General features: G+C 40.3%; 1 protein-coding gene across 1 annotated transcript in view; it reads left to right on the top strand.

Moving 5' to 3' along the window:
* Positions 1 to 15726, top strand: part of LOC124774900 (reticulocalbin-2) — a 44711-nt gene extending 28985 nt beyond the window's left edge. Inside the window, exon 6 of the mRNA XM_047249559.1 lies at positions 15469 to 15726. Within this exon, the coding sequence (XP_047105515.1) occupies positions 15469 to 15640 (172 nt within the window). The 3' untranslated portion in view covers positions 15641 to 15726. The remainder of the gene's footprint in view (positions 1 to 15468) is intronic.
* Positions 15727 to 17712: the final 1986 nt, after the last annotated feature.

The raw sequence follows: 17712 nt of genomic DNA, 5'->3' as shown, positions 1-17712 counted from the left end.
ATATTTATTCTTTAGTAATACAAAAATACTCGGCGTACATGTTGCTGTGCACCAAATATCTTCCCAAAATGTGTACGCAGGTCTATAAAACCTTTACCATTCAAAGGATTGGTAAGTTTTAGAGTTAAAAGGGAAAGTATGTCACTTAACACAGAGAAAGTGTACAGGGTGTCTGAAAAGTCTTTCCCTGATTACATAAATTGATAACTTGGGCTAGAAGTAAGATACAAATATGAAACTGGTGTCTAATTGTTTACAAACTACCAAAGTTTTTTTTCACACATCAGTAAACTTCCACATGAGCACCCTTGGTATCACGTAGCACATGTAGGCGATATTAAATTTCCGTGGCCCATCACGACCAATCCATCGCCCAGGAAAGGTCATATCGAGATAGGCACGGGCGTCCAAACCCCAATGAGGCGGTGCACAGTCTTGGTGAAACAAGACATGAAGCAGCTGAGGAACAGCATACAGTTGCAACATGTCCACAGACACTGCAGATGTGATGGTAGCCTCGGCGAAGAAGAATGGCCCGATAATTCTATCGTGCAATAGCGCGCACCAAACATTCGCCTTTGGACTGCCTCTGGTGCACTCCATGACCTCGCCAGGGGGTTGTGAGCCCCAAATGCGCACATTATGGCAATTCACTACTCCAGTGACAAAAAAAGTCGCTTCATCAGAAAAGGCAATTCGTCTGAGATAACTATCATCGTCCTCAATATGTGATAGCATTTCGACTGCAAAGTCATATCGACGTGTACTGTCATTGGGCAACAAGGCCTGAATGGTTTGTACTTTGTATGCACGAAACAATAAATGTTTGTATAAAATGTCATGCAGAGAGCTTTTTGCATCTGTAATTCATGTGAGGCCCTGCGCACCGATTTCTTCGGACTTGGCAGAAAAGACTGCCTTACAGCTTCCACCCTGTCTGCTGAGGTTCTTGGTTGACCAGACCTCAGAAGGTCAGCAACCGATTCTGTGTTCTTGAACTTCTCATACCAGGCTTTAATGCTCTTGACATCAGGTGGATTCCTTCCAAATGTTGTCTGGAAGTGTGTCTGCACTGTGGCTGGTGATCGTGTTTCATGGTACCACAGGACACACTGTGCCTTCTACTGATTGGTTAACATGGCTTCTTGGGCACTGCACCTCATCCACTACTTACATACTGCGAACCTAAAACAGAAAAAAAATTTGATAGTTGTAAACAATTCGACACAAGTTTCATATTTGTATCTTACTTCTAGCCTGCGTTACCAATTTATGTAATCAGGGAAAGACTTCTTGGACATCCTGTATTTTCATCTGGGAATTTTTCTTCTTGGCGGCATGTACAGCCTTATTATAAACAAACCAACGTATTGATACTGAAACGTACTTCTGGATCACAATGTTTATTTTGCAAGTTTTGGCAATATACAAAATTCATTTTGGCCATTGTATTATTTATATATATATATATTTATGTTTACTTTCAACATATAGTCCTCCAGTAGGTATATGAAAATATGTGCATGTTTGAATGCAACATTGTGTCAAAATACCAAACAGTCGATGAAGAACTTTCAGAGACTTAAGATTTCAAAGAAACGAACATTCACATATTTATTTATATAGATAACACAGGGTAACACCGATTCTGTGGCATCTGGTGTATTAATCAATTTCAGGTAATTTTCGTCTGCTGAGTAAGAAAGAAATGTTTTTGCTATACTCGCTCTACATTTGGAGATACAGGCAATGTAATTATACTGGAAATTAAATTGTAAAAAAGAGGAATATTTTTAAAATGTTTAAAGTTATCAGATGATATCAAACAAACAAATTACTATAAATGATACAAATAATAATACCAAAATTAATCATAACCACAAAAATATATCGTTAAGAAAAACGTTCTGTGTGGGATTTTCTAGTATGTTTTTGGTCCAGACGTTGTCTGAAATTCATTTTCGCCAATTTGCATTTTGTCCCCCCTCTGCTTTGGCAATCGCCAGTTCTTTTGCTGCCCAATGAGTAAAACTCATCTCCTACTTTTAGTGTTTTTGTTTCATGATTTCATTCCTTTAGTATTGCCTGCTTTAATTCATCTACCTTCCAGTACCATTTCTTACTTTAATTAATAATTATAACACATTTTCGAAAAATGTAGTCCATGTTGTTCATATCCTCTTCAAAGTCCCTTGCTGTCTCTGACAGAATTACAATGTCATTAAGGTTTTTATTTCTTCTCTCCTGACTGTAATTGCATTTCCAGGTTTCTCCTCACTTTCCTATAGTGCTTACTCCATGTGCAGTTGGATAACGTCAGGGATAAGCTTCAGCATTCACTCACATCCTTTTCAACCACTGCCCCCATGCATGTCCCTTGATCCTTACTACAGCAGTCTGTAAAAGCTGTAGATAACATTTTGCCATCTGTATTTTATCCCTGCCATCTTCAGAATTTCAAAGAGAACATTCCAGTCAACAGTGTAAATATGTTTTGATTGTGATTCATTGTTGGTGCTGTTGTTCTACTGTAGACAGCAGCACAGTCTTGGGGAGCAGCATCTGTGGTGAGCAGTGCATAAAACTGCAATGTATGCACGTGGGGCTATATAGTAGAATGGTTTATAGCCCTGGTATCAGTTTTCGGGACTCTGCAGCAGTAGTGTCTCCCCTAAAAATGGCAGACAGGTGGATTGCAAAAATATAGTAATGTTTCCCACTTCTGGTATTGGCAGCTAGAAAGGGCGTGCAGTTATTAATAACCTTTGTAAGAGGTGACTAAAGGACGTCTTGCACCAGTGAAACTTTTACAGTGACGACTTCGGCCATTATTTGAACACGTGCCAGTTTTAGCTCATTTCACAACATTCCCTTCAAAATTTTTGTGCATAGTTACTTACAGTCCCATTTTAGTGTTCCACCTCCACTTTTCTTAATCTCACAGAAGTGTGGGCCATTTGGGGAAGGACACCTTGCCTGGTGCCTAATCTATCCACCACGTGCTGTGATCCTCTGCAAATGTTTGAACCCAAAATTCAGTGTGGTAGCCAGTCCATTGGGAGTGGTCAGGAGGGGGAGGGGGGGGGGGGGGGGGGGGGTTGTATCCCCTCTGACAGTGGACAATGCAGCAGACTCTGGATAACGGTTATTACCCCAGGTACCCTTTGCTGTGGTGGGAGTGGGTGGCACGAGGGCGGATGATCTGCAGTGAAATGGATCAAACTCGCCCAAATCATTGGCTGTGCTAGGACGGCTGTCTTGGTGGGTAGAAAGTAAGATTTTAATACAGACGCTTACAACCCCATGGTATTTCGGTCTCGTCATGCTGTTGGACAAGAGTCGGGTGAGGAGACAAGGAGGTTGACAGTTTGCCCAGTTCTTGGTATGCTCGAGAACTGAATGAGAATTGTTCGCAACAACAAAGCCACTGGTTTTAGTTGAAAATATTTAGGATCAGTTCAGAGATGTCCTGCTATAGAGACAATGAAAAATGGGTCTTCATTGACCAAATATTGAATGCCAATCTATTGCCAGCACTTCAGGGGTGTGCTATAATTCGGGGAAATACCTGTTACCATCTCTCCTAACAGACTCAGTATTTAGGGGTGTGCTATAATTTGGGGAAATACCTGTTACCATCTCTCCTAACAGACTCAGTAGGATACAAAGTGTCATCATCTACCATTGGGACTCACACTACAGATGAAGAATTACCCACTAACCAAGAGTGGTATGGAGTCAATTTTGTTCATTGCGTCCAGAGAGGATCTAAAGATAGTAACATGGGCACTGGAGCTGTCATCATAACCTTCGATGGAAATGTTTTACAGAGAACATTAGTCATAGTTTATAGGTGTGATATGAAGACTTTATTTTCCTACTGCTGTACTAATGAGGCTGCTTGTGGGACATCCAGTATGATAACGCACGAGGGGAGCTTTTGCGAACTGTCCTCTGTATGTGTAAACTCCCCAGAACACCACCCCCCTTGTTTGCCAATGTGTTCAATTTTCAATGTAGAGAAGAAAATCCAAGAATATAAAAACTTGACTGCCTGTTTTATCAAGACTCCAAGGAAAAGTCTGAACAACTCCACCTAATTGATATGATGGCAAAATCGCAAACATTGTGTCAAAATTCAGTCCTAGTGTGATAAGATCTCAAACACCAACCCCTGGCCCTAGTCACAGGTCATTACCTATTTTTCAGGTGTGCGAGGGTACACTGGCTCCCTCGACCCCCACACGCACAACACCGGTGGTAATCGCCCCATTGGTGCCCTCTCCCGGCATCCTACTGAGGTGCCCTCCTTCCAGGACGAAACAGACCAGCAGTCTACACCAACCAGTGACCAACAGAACATAGGTTGTGGGTTGTAGAAAAGAACAGTCCTCCTCTGCCCCAGAAGTCGACAGGAAAACCCCCACAGATACTGAAACCTCATAGGGACAAGAATAATATATCTAAAGTTAAACTATATTGTGCTGCTCTGGTCTATCTGCTCCCTGTTCCATGAGAGGTCGAGCCTGTGTATACAAATGAAGAACAGCACATTCAGGTGGAGTGCGACTCAGCAGCAAAGTAACTTGTATTTCCATTTCCCCATTGCTGCCTTCTCAGAACCCAGTCTGATGTTTCTGGTACCACCATCACTGGCTGAACGCCATCAGTTAATGACTACTTTGCAATTGGCGTCACGCTTCAGGAGACACTGTTCTCAGAAACATAACTCCTTACCCATACAAATTACAAATCCTACTGTACTAATAGAGTTAACACTAAGACAGCATTTAGAGGAGTCTGCATGCTTTTCCTGAGCATTTGCTACTAATCGCTGTGTTAGAAGCAGTGGCTATTCATGTCCACCTGTCAGTTAGGGTAACAGTATCTAGTATCTGTTTACCCAGATAAACCTACACGATATCACCATCTGGTGGAACACCTACCTCTGACCTTCCTCCTGGCAAACTTCAGTGCCCACAATCCCTTGTGGAGCTTCCATACCACATTCTAGAAGGGCTGCAGCCTGAACATCTCATCTTTAATCTTGTGGTATGTTTTCGGCAAATCTCTGTAACATTTTACTATCACTACCTCTTTCTTAACCTATTGTACAATGAAACATGGACCACATTGGTCAATATAACCACATTGGTCAATATGAAAAGCCAGATACAAGGCTGTTATCTCCAAAGCAACTTTCGTGGCCCATAACGAGGAGGATACCAAAGGAGTGATACAGGATACTGTTGACATGGTTATGCACACTGTGGAAACAGTGATACCCTATTTTTAGGCTCTTCCCGAGTGATATCGGTGCCATAGTGCTCTGAAAAAATAGCTGCAGCTGTGGGAGAGAGGCACTTTAAACACCACAAGCACCATCCTCTATGGAACATTTAATAGCATCCAAGAGAATTTGAGCAAAGGCTCTGTTTTTAATGAAGAAGAGAAAGTGTGGGTGTTAGGTTTGGTGTGTACCATCTGACAGGCTACAGACTGTATGTATGGACTGAACTATCCTGCATTTGGCCCCCAACCTCCTCTCATCCCAGGAGTTCCTGGTATGTATGTCAGGGGCAGTGTTTGTACTGATCAGTGTTGAATGTTTCGTGCACATCACCAGTATACCCACATGCATTGACTACCACCTTAATTTTCTGATCCAGAAACATTTGGTGGAGTGAAACTCCATCTTTCCATGTACAAGGCTTTGAATGGCGCACTGTTCCATTTAGTGAATGGGGGATCTGCAGCTCTTAAGCAGAATGTAGAGACACAGCCCCTTTCCCTCCCAGTGATGAGAGGATATTATTATTCCTACCTTGAAACTGGGAAAAAGACACTCAGATTTTTACTAATTATCCATCAATCTCTTACAAATGGGCTGTACAAATTATTCGAAAGAATGGTCATACAACTGTGTTGTTGCCTGGAAGCTGGAGAACATGTATCGGTTTCAAAGTGGCTTTCTGGCATTCCAGTCCACAACAGACAAACTGATTTGTCTGGAATGTACAGTCGTGGACAAAACGAGCGAGATCCCTCGCCTTTTCGTTATGCTGATCCGCACGGCTTTAAAGTCTGCTACACAGCATAACAGGCAAGGCGACGAAGTGCTACCAACATACTATGCACAGGCGTGAAATTGACAAACTATCTGAACTTTTTTAGGCTGTTTTCAATAATTTGTAAGACTATATTAATGCTGATTAGTGTGTTAAATACAACACATAAATATAAGACAGAACTGAAAAAAGAAGCGCTAATTGGTATGAACTGTACCAAAAAAATGAATTTCAACTTATCGAGATAACATAACTGTTTTAGTAGGACAAAGAACCCCAGATCGTTACGAATTAGCAAAATATTATCTGCATTTGGCCACGAAATGGTCTGTGTCAACGTGCAGACCAGTCATACTGGATTACCGTTGCTGACCTACCATGAAAGTGTGCAAATTTAGCAATGCGTGAAGATTCATAACAATATTCAGTTAAACATCATTCAGTGCCACGCCTAAGTCAATTCCATTATTGACAGAAGTGGAAAAAGTAGGCAGTAACATGTATGAAATTCTACAAGAGCGTCATATTGACATCCACAGGGTGTCAGAACAGAATAAAGGTAGCGATAAAACGTATTGGGGGCACGAGAATTTCTTAAAATTGCTTTACTGATATTCTACCTGCCTCCATCGAGATTAGAACCGAAAACAAACCAGACCTTCCTTTCACAACGCTAGCAGACAACCCAGGCAAACAGCCCTCTATTATTACCCCAGACATGAATAAGCCGGCAGTTTCGCAATGAAAATGGCAAAATGATCTGCAGTTTCTGTTGCATAGAGCTTTCTGGACTCAAAAACATGAATTTTCTTCCTTTATGTCACTGCTTATGTGACAATCATTCGGGATGTTTATCGAAATAACAAAATACTGGCATTAGAGAGTAAATTTAGCAGGATAATTCTGCACCACCCCATGAAATAAATGGCTACATAGCTGCCAAACGTATTCTACACTGTTTCGAATTCTCCACTAGTCTCGCCACAGCCAGAAAACGTTCATTAGCTGAAGTGTTTCTTATGCTAGCTAGCAATGGGAATGTTCGCACTTCTAAAACACGGTGGCATTAATACTGGGATGTGAATTACCACGTGTATAGGCAAATGGATTCGATTTGCATTCCTGTAAACGTGATTTGGATCAAAAGTGTAGCTACGATTAATATGCTGATGTATCGACTGCAACTAGAACATTTCGAATAAAGAGTAGGGGGTGTTATTTATGCGGCCCTCATCTTCAGTAGCTGTCGTAGCTGTTTTCGTTGTTAGGATTTCGTCACCTAAACCGGTAAAAATGGAACCCTACTAGTCTCGCTTTCTTGACCGTCTATCGGTCTACCCAACCCTTAAAACCTGTTTACCTCGAGTACGGGTATACATAATAGGCGGAAATGTTTCGCACTTCCTGCGGTATACGGTCCCTTGGTGGTGTAAAAAAGTGAGCTTCTATGTCAACGCAATCTAAAGATATGGCCGTTTATGTAAAGAAAATTTACGCGAAAGGTCAAAAAATGACTCTAAGAACTATGCGACCAAAATGCTTAGGTTATCAGTCCCCCTAGACCTAGAACTACTTAGACCTAGCTAGCCTAAGGACATCACAGACATCTATGCCCGTGGTAGGATTCCAACCTGCGACTGAAGCAGCCGTGCGGTTCGTGATTGAAGCGCCTGGAACCTCATGTATAATGGTAATATATACTGTCTAGTGAGGATAAACTGTATTCGCCATCAACTCAGATCGTTTGATCACGAAACTTTTACGAAGCTACATTCAAACTTTGTTCGAAGTCGTCTGCAATATCCATTTATAAACACCCTAGGAACGTCGTATGCGATATCCACTTCTGAAGACGCTGGCAGATACAGCAGTACCATAACAAGTAGGTAAGAACTTATTGTTATTGGTCCATGCACGACACTTTATTTCAATACCAATTTAACGCACCTAGGTGTTCGTATATGGCTGAAACTAATGAACAAAAAGTAAATAAACAGCAAACAACTTCGATGTTCAAATCAAATGAAAGTCACATGTAGCAATTACAACATAATTTCGTTGTTACATCTACATGACTACATCAACAGGATTTCTTTGCAATCCAGACTTACGTGCCTGGCAGAAGGTTCAGACTGTTTCTCTACCGTCCCACTCATTAACAGTGTGCGGGGAAAAAGGACCACTTAAATCTTTTCTTGCGAGCCTTGAATTACATTATTACTATGGTTTCTTCCTGTGTAAGTTCCCGAGCAAATAATGTTTTGGCATTCAGAACAGATGTTGGTGATTGAAATTTCGTGAAAAGATCTCGCGACAACGAAAAACGCTTTTGTTTTCATGAATGTTACCCCAACTCGATTATCACATCTGGGACCCTCTCTCCCCTATTTCGTGACATTACAAATCGTACTACCGTTCCTTGGACGGTTTTGCGTGCACAGTCAATCACGTCTGTCAAGGATATTATAGCAGTGGACGGACAAACGTAGTGTAGACAGTGTTTTTAGTTGGCCTGTTGCGTATTCTTAGTGTGCGGCCAAAAAAACGCAGTCATTCGTTTGCCTTCCCCTCAAAAGTATGTTTTCGATCGTTCCAGTTTAAGTTTTACTGGATACTGAGATGAACTGACAGTGCTTCGACTTGTGTTTTGTCATGTAACCGAAAGTTAATTATTGTTATTGGACGCAGCTTTCGTGTTTAATGTATTCCTCATTCAACAGAGTACACTCCTCGTACACCACACATAACTGTTTCAAAGTATTAAATTGTTACTGATGTTACCAAGTTGCAGTGGTCATCTTAACTTGCCGTTTTGAAACAAAGGAAAATATTACAGCGAAATGTAGCAACTAAGAAGCTGGGTATCCAAATAAACAAACATTTCCGGTTTAAGGAGTCGCAGTAGGTCTACTACACAGTAACGTGAATTAGGAGCAAAGTCCATTAGTAGATCGTTATCAGGAAAACCAGCCCTCATAATGCAAAGTGCCACTACAAGAAAGAAAGTTTCCAAACATGTCAGTGAGTAGTCGAGGAAAGTGGACGCATTCTGTCTACTGAATCCCTACGCCACTTACGAGGGGACACGCCAAGTGTCATACCCCGATCTTGCTGAAACTTAGCTCAGTGAAAGAGCGGACAAAATAAGCAAACACGTGTCTCGGCTTATCTGCTTACACTCTACCGCTTCTGAGAAAACAACGGTCAAAGTTTTCAGTGCGCTGTTGCTATAGTGTAGATACCTCTTAGCGGGTAAGGATTCAACTGAAGCGGTGGCTCTGCGGCTACCATAGCGACTTTGGAACTTTGCACTGCGAGTTCGAAACCCGGTTTTTCCTTCCCCCTGCCTCACTCTCTGAATTATCTAGGATGTTTATTCCAATTTATGTTGAAACACTGTTGTCGTTATTCGGCAGTTAATTTACTGTGTAAAGAAAAGAAATAAGTTAAAAAGGGAACACACAGTGCGTAGTGGGGCGATCACTCTGTTGTAGAAATAATTCAGAAGCCAAGAGCGCTTAAATACTGTTTACTGTGGTTAAGAGGTGGTTCGACAACCATAGTAATATTACTGTAATGGAATGGCCACCTAAATGAGCTGACATGAATCCCATTGAGAATATTTGGGCAGAAATGGTCAGAGTAATACGAGAAAAGGGGCAGTCACTGTCGACTCGCCGACAGCTTTCTGATGTGATTCATGACGCTTGGAATGAGTTACTTGAATCTCCTAGTTATGTGACTCGAGTTGTGGGCTCAATGCCCAACAGACTTCGAGCTGTTGTGGAAGCCGAATGAGGCTATATGCGATACTAAGCAGCATCAGCAGAGGTGTCTTTTTTTTGAACCCTTCACCAATCAGCTGCAACAGCTGTTTCAAGACATGTATTTTATATAATTTTAAGGAAACGCAGTAAGTGGAATGTGGACAAACAAATTAATTCACAGCAAGATATATAATATTTAATTTGATAAGAGAAGAAATCCTCACCTTATATATTCATGCAGTCTCTAAAAAATACATGACACACGTGTATATGCAAGAAGGGTACAAAACAATTGCAGCTTAGAACAGTGTTTTCAAATGTCTGACTTGTCATTACATAATCTTTCTGAAACCTTCCAGTTTTTTCCAGGTCTCTTCCACACATGTACAGCTGTCTGCCACAATATTTCCACCAAATGTTATCAGTAATTTAATCCTGCTCTTTATAAAATTATACCAGGAGGCTCCCTCTATATACCTTTCCCCCGGTCCATGTTCTCCTGTGTCTCCTTCTCTTCTGTTTCCTGCTATTGAATTCCACACTTCAACTTTTTTCATGTCCATTTCCAACCTGAGTAATTTTATCTCTTATCATAACTCTTTCAATCTCTTCATCTCTGAAGCTAGTAAACACATAAATAAGTATTACTGTATTAATTGGTGGCTTTGCATCTATCTTGGCAAGAGTTACTTATCTACTTTGCTGCTTATAAGAGTTTACCCACATTCTTAGTTTATTATTCATTATTAAACCTACTCCTGTGTTGCTCCAGTTTCATTTTTTGTTGATTGACCTTTTCATTCTACCACTGTACTTCACAAATTTCCATTATATTTAACTCTAGCAAATCCATTTATCATTTTAAATTCCCCAACTTACCTTCCTTATTAAGGGATCTAGGATTCATTGCTTGGGCCCATATAACACTAGTTTTTTTGCTTGTCCTCAGTCTCCCATTCTGGTCTCTGGGTGGGTCCAATATTTTAGCTATGGAATGTTTTGCCAAAGAGGATGCTATCATTAAACTATCCAGAACAGCTGCATACCCTTTGGAAAATATAGGGGCTGTGGTTTTCCCGTGCTTTGAGCCATTTACAGTACCAACATAGCGAAGCTATAATGGTTAATGTTACAAGCCCAAATTGGACAGTTACCTAGATTGTTTCTATGCTGTTACCCTAAAGGCTCATCTTCAGGAACCATATGTTATTGTGACCCATCCAAAGATACACCTCTGTTGTCTTTCCACGTACAGTAAAACTGTTTGCATCTTCGATGCAAGCAAGTCCCTCAGTGTGGCAAAATTGGCAGATTGCGGGAAGGTAAAAGTTGTGTAAATTCTACCGTATTAGATGTAATGGAGTTGAGTCTGGAGTGTACTATTTGCTTGATAGATTTGACTGGGTAACCATCTTCTTTTAATAGTTACATTAATATCGTCCATTTCTAGTGACGATATTTATCATGAGCATTTCTCCTTCTTTATGTCTTTGTTTATTCCACATGAATTTAAGAGGTATGTGTTAAGAACTCAGCAGCAGATATTTACCTTTCAAACTTGCTGGAAAATATTGATATTAGTCATGTCAAGTTAATTCATGTTAAAGTATACATGTAAAGTTGCAAAGAGACAGTTGGGTGGCCAGTACATACTTTTTTGGAGGCTAAAGTTAAAGTAGGAAAAACTATCCTATCTTTTGGAACTATCTTCTTTCTCATGGGGGAAGGAGGAGGTTGTAATTAGGGACCAATCAGACCTCAAGTTTAGAGCGAACCACGTATTGTGAGGACAAGGAGAGGTAAGAATGATAGAGAGGTGACAAAGAGAGTATGGCATTTACAAATTAACTATCATTGATAACGTCCTCCTCTCTTCGTAACCTCCCCCTTTATCTTCATGTGTCCTTGTCCTCACAACAGGAGAGTTCCTTTCAACATGCGATTTGCATGACAGTCCCTTCTTTCCAAGGTTCCACAACACATCTCTCACTCCTGCCTGCAGAAGGGACTAACAGATCAAAAAGTTAGGATAGTTTTTTTGTCTCTCCCTGCTTTCAAATGTCTGTTGGAAGTACTTGAAATTTTACCCCAGAAGATTGATTTAATTCTAGCTAGCTATTCTGTCTCCTAGTTACTTGTAAGTTTTCTGTAGTGAATTGTATTTTGATACAATAATGTATAAATGATGCCATTTCTTAAAACTTCTCAAGGTTAGTGATTACAAATTATGGATATGGTGCTCACAGTAACACAATTGTGGTAATTGTTGTAACCTAAGGATCTCTATGCATGTTTCCCATGAGCTTCATGTGTACATGCTTTAAGCTTCTTGAAGAAACTAAAAATCAAGGGAATTTTATTATGTGGCCTGCATCACTATCCAGACACACTGGATGAAACAAATACAGAATGTAAATCACAGACTCATTGTCATCCTTCATTACATTTTTTTTCCATGTGCACTTGCCTTCAAGCTGAAAGCAATATATGTGGGTACCACATGTCCAAGTCACAATGAAGAGCCTGATCATGTAAAAATACACTAGGCTCTCGCTAATCTGGCCCTCAGTAGTCCAGCCTGTCGGTAATCTGGTGCACATCCAGAAACACGTGCACAATGAATTATCATATTCAACAATGGTTAGTTAAACAATGCTTTATATACTGTATTCGAAATTGTAGCTTCCTTTACAGTTCGGAATCATGTCTTCTAAAAGGAAACACGTTACACTAGGCCTCAAGCAGAAACTCGGAATTTTAGATAAGTTAAATTGAGGTTCTTCGCAGAAAGCCATTGCTGCTGAGTTCATTGTTGGACGAGCAACTATTTATGACATCAAACAGAAAGATGTTATTCGACAGTACTCTAGTCGAATGGGTAGCGTTGGGAAAACGGAAGATTATGTGAAAGAGTGAGAATGAAAAACTGGACGTAGCTGTTATAGATGGTTCATAAAACAATGCAATAAAGGAATTCCAGTCAGTGGCCTGATTATAAAGGAAAAAGCAGCTGCATTTAACAAACAACTTGGCGGCAGTAACTTGTTTGCAGTGAGCGAAGGTTGGCTATCAAACTGGAAAAAACAACATGGCATTCGGCAGCTGACAGTCATTGGGGAAAGTCGCTCAGCTGATGATAAGGATGCTGAGTCTGTAAGCAAGATATGGAAGATAATAGAGGAAGAAGATTTAACTGCCGATGTCTTGTATAATGCTGATGAGACAGGACTCTCTTAAAAGATGCTTCCTTCAAAAACAAGAATGAGAAGGAAGTTTGTGGTTACAAGCAACAGAAACAGCACGTAACATTAATGCTGTGTTGTAATGCAAATGGCAGTCATAAACTACCGCGTATGGTGATTGGAAAATCCAAACGTCTACAAAATCTAAACATCCTCGTTGTTTTCAGCACTCTGACATGAGTACTCTACCAGTGCAGTATTGCGCTCAGAAGAAAGCGTGGATGGACAGAAAAATATTCTCTCAGCGGTTTATGAAACGTTTGTACCAGCAGTGAGAAAAGAGCTAAAGAAGAAAAAGCTTCCACTGAAAGCTATCCTTATAATTGACACTGCTCCCAGTTATCCTTCAAATGTTTCTCTTAAAGTCCGATGGTATACAAGCACACTCTCCCACCCAATGTGGAAGCCCTAATTCAGCCCATGGACCAGGGAATTTCGGAATCAATCAAACGTCATTATCGACATTCACTTCTTGTCTTCTTGTTGAACGAAAGTGAAAACGACTCTATTGAGACTATGCTGAAGGTGTGGAAAGCAATTAACATATGTGATGATGTTTTCCAAGCAGCCGAAGCATGGGGATAAAGTGGAGAATGCTACCATAATGAAGAGCTGGAGAAAATTGTGGCCATCCGTTGATGCCAAGTTGGATCCAGTAGTGAGCGATGGCAATGTGCCAGTCGATATGGAATTATCAAATACTTTGTACACAGACATGTTCCACAACCTTCCAGGAGGAGAAAAAATTGATGATGATGAAGTTACTAAGTGGCTGAATGAGGATACTGTGATACGGACAAAACTTTAACAGATGTAGAAATAAGTGTGCAAGAGATTAATGATGAAAGTTATGAAGAAGAGGACACAGGAGGAGAATGGAAATGAAGTCCCATGCTTCTTTACAGAGCGTAGGGGAACGATGCGGGAGACCCGCACCGCCTTACTAGGCAAGGTCCTAATGGAGGTGGTTTGCCGTTGCCTTCCTCCGACCGTAATGGGGATGAATGATGATTATGAAGACGACACAACAACACCCAGTCATCTCGAGGCAGGAAAAATCCCTGATCCCGCCGGGAATCGAACCCGGGACCCCGTGCTTGGGAAGCGAGAAAGCTACCGCGAGACCACGAGGGGCGGAGCATGAATATTTCTCACACTGCTGGTGCCGAAGCTGCTGAGGTCTTCCTGGAGTACATTCTGCAACAACCAGATACATGCAGTACCAATGTAATGCTTGTAAAGCGGTTGCGTGATAAAGCGTGCCACCGTCGCGTATCATCGTTGTGACAGTTAAAAATTGGGGACATGTTTCATAGGAAGTGATACGACTGTATAATTATGTACAGTATACACTCAAGGACTTAAGTTTTCTTTGAGAATTAATATATTTATGGATTTTATAAAGTATATCCTTTATGTTTCAAAATTGTATCCTTCAGTTTAATAAAGTACAGTACGCTATATCCCCAATGTTTTCAAGATAAATAAAAAACAAAATAAATGAATAAAATAAATTTCAGACACTCAATAATCCGGCACCCATATGTGCCAGGAACGGCCAGATTAGCGAGAGTCTAGTGTAATGGAACATTAGTGATGTCGTCAAGAAAAGTAGGACAATAATTCTTAATTCATTGGTTATTAAGATAAACATTTTTTAAAAATAAGACATGTTTGGTTGGAAATTAAAATTCCTGTAGTGGAAGTAAAGAATGCATCCACTATAAATTATAAGTATGTCTAACTGCACTCAGAACACACACCTTAGTGGTAAGCCATTCTGTGCAAGGTGCTTGGATAGTGCATCTGGCAATTAAAAAGTGGGGTGTCCAGGTTTGGATACGAACAATTATGAAAAGGATAGATTGCTACTCACTGTAAAGGCAACATGTTGAGTTGCAGACATGCACTCCTTTCACAGTGGGCTCCACTTTTTCAAATTCCACCAGTCCCTGTCCTTCACAAACCTGGTACTGCAAAAACATATCTCTGTGGCACATCTGTTGCCTCCACAAGATAATGCTACTGTGCAGTCCCTACTACAAATTGTGCGACTCCTCCACCTGTAAACTCTGCTGGAGGGATCCTATCACAGAAGTCCAATATAACCTCCAACGCTTGCTTAGAGCTGTAGGCCCTTCCCAGAACCTCTCCCCTGAATCCATTTCCCTGTTCACCCCCATGACTCGCTGCACACCCACCTACATGCTCCCGGAAATCCACAAACTTAAGTCATTGACCCTCCCTTGTAGCTAGTTGTGTCCCCACTGAAAGGATTTTCTACTTTCAAACACTGGTTTGGATTGTTATATTTGTAAGCAGTATAAGAAAAAGTTTCCTTAGATTTAAATTCAACACTTAAAAAAACTTGATATGCTTCTTGTGTTTTAGGGAGATAGCAGAAGATGAAGTTTCCCATCTGTTTGCTGAGTCTGATGACAATGAGGATGGTATTTTATCATTTGATGAAGTAATTAACCACCATGAAACATTTGTTGGTAGTGAAGTTACTGATTACGGTGATCACCTGCATAACATTCATGTCTTTCAAGATGAACTGTGATCTTCCTGGTTTGTGCCACAATAATATTTATTCTTAGTATTTATTGTTTTTTTTAATGTGTGTAAAGAAATGAGTGACAGAGTGGATTTTTTATTGTCATTTGTAAATTGCCCCAAAAATTATGAACAGAAGATGCAACAAATATTGTTACACTAATTTTCTGGGTAACATTCTTTGTACTGAGCAAACACCTTATTCCTTTGTTGGTATGTTACTACATAAAGTGATATTTCTGGCATAAATCAGTTATGCCTGAAAGAAATCAGGGAACTGAATACAAACATCTGTGTCAACTATTTGTTTTGAGAAAAGAAGTGTGTTTTTAGCAAGCAAACGGCATAAGTATAACAAAATTTGGAATTTGTTTTACTTGTCATTTTTATTTCTTAATGAATTGTTGTTACTAGTGCATTTTCAGAATGCAGAATTTTCTCACTGCTTGTTGATCCAACAGACATGAATAAACATGCTACTCATTATATTATGAATACATTGTAACAAACATTGAAATGAAACAAAAACACTGTACCATTTTTTTTGAAGCTTACATTACTGTAGTGTGTTAAAAATAAGAAAGGAAATAACCCATGCATGTGCGCCACTTATGCCTCATCAACAACAGAAATGTAAGAAGACTTTTAAGGCAGTTGTGGGGAAAAAAAAAAAAAGAAAAAAAAGAGAAACTTGAACATGGACAGAAGTGCAGTCAGAATGTCCTGTTCTTTTAGTGTTTTCCTGATGGAGCTTTTTGATGCAGATCAGTATTAATGATTTTTTAAAATATTTTTGTCAAGTGTTTGTTTATTAAAATATTCCACTAAAATAAATGATTTTTCCAGTAACTGCAAATTTGTGGCAAGAACAATAAAAAGTATTGTAACGTGCACACTAGAGTAGAAGTTTCATTCCAAACTAAAAGCATTCCTGAGCCGCTGGAATAGAAATGTTTACAGTTTAAAATGCTGTAGAAAGAGAACTGTTGCCCAGAATGAAATCAGATTGGAACAGCATATTATTGACCTGGGGAAACACCATGGAACAATAGAAAATTTGACTAATAGACTGTGCTGTGAGGGTCACGGTACGCACACCAACGGTGCGGCACATAGCTCTTTCTCAGTTTGTGCCTGAGGTGCTCAACATGACTGTCTCCAGTGCTCAGCATGACTGTCTCCATGAAGAATCAAATGCTACTGGTAAAGTTTCACAAGAATGGTACAATGCGCCCTTAGCCCTGCACAAGTCCTGGACACTCATGGTTATGAAAAATGCATTTGCTCCAATGTCTGCTAAGGTCTGGCAAAAATGGTTACAAAACTTGAAAAAGACAGGTTCTATTGAATTGAATTGCAATGTGACAAAGAGAAAGGAAAGCAGTTGATCCCACTCCTGTCAAAGATTTGGCCACAGCATTGTAGGAGTGTCGAATGGTGGTTTGCAGACATGCTGTGCGTGGGAAATTGCCTAAATGTAGGACATGCCTGCAACCATGGTGCATAAAATCCTATGAAACATCCTGCATTACTATCCACACAAAACCACCCATGTACAGGAGTTGCTTCCAGCTGACATGCCAGCAAGACAAACATTTTCACTCTGTAATTCCTTGCCCGCACTGTAGTGGTCAATGAATAGCCGTAGAAAATTCTGTGGAGAGATGAAGCCTGTTTCTATCTCTAAGGATAGCCAGGGGACTGTATACTATTGTATACACCTCAATCGCCAATAAATTTAAATTTCATTGCAGTACCCATACCACATATAAATATTGATACAGAGTAATCTTTTGACAATTACTCATAGGTCTAATACGGACACACGTAGGTTTGTCAATAAAAAAATTTGTAGTTTGGTCAGTTCTCATAGCCGCCCGGGACTGGTGTAGTTTCCCATTTTCAATTCAGGACAAATGCCGGAGTTGGTCCTTTACAATAGAGCACAGACAATTTCTCCTGAATACCTTTCTTTCCTGACAGATTTAGTTCCCTTAAAGATGGGGCCTCTCTGCTTAAATAAAAAGAGCTGTATCGAAGATGAGTAGAGCATCTCTTTGGAGACCTCCAGCACTAACA

This window comes from Schistocerca piceifrons, chromosome 2, assembly GCF_021461385.2.
Source record: "Schistocerca piceifrons isolate TAMUIC-IGC-003096 chromosome 2, iqSchPice1.1, whole genome shotgun sequence".
In the NCBI taxonomy this organism is placed as follows: Eukaryota; Metazoa; Arthropoda; class Insecta; order Orthoptera; family Acrididae; genus Schistocerca; species Schistocerca piceifrons.
Note: the sequence above shows the minus strand (reverse complement) of the source record. Positions and strands in the feature narration are given on the sequence as shown.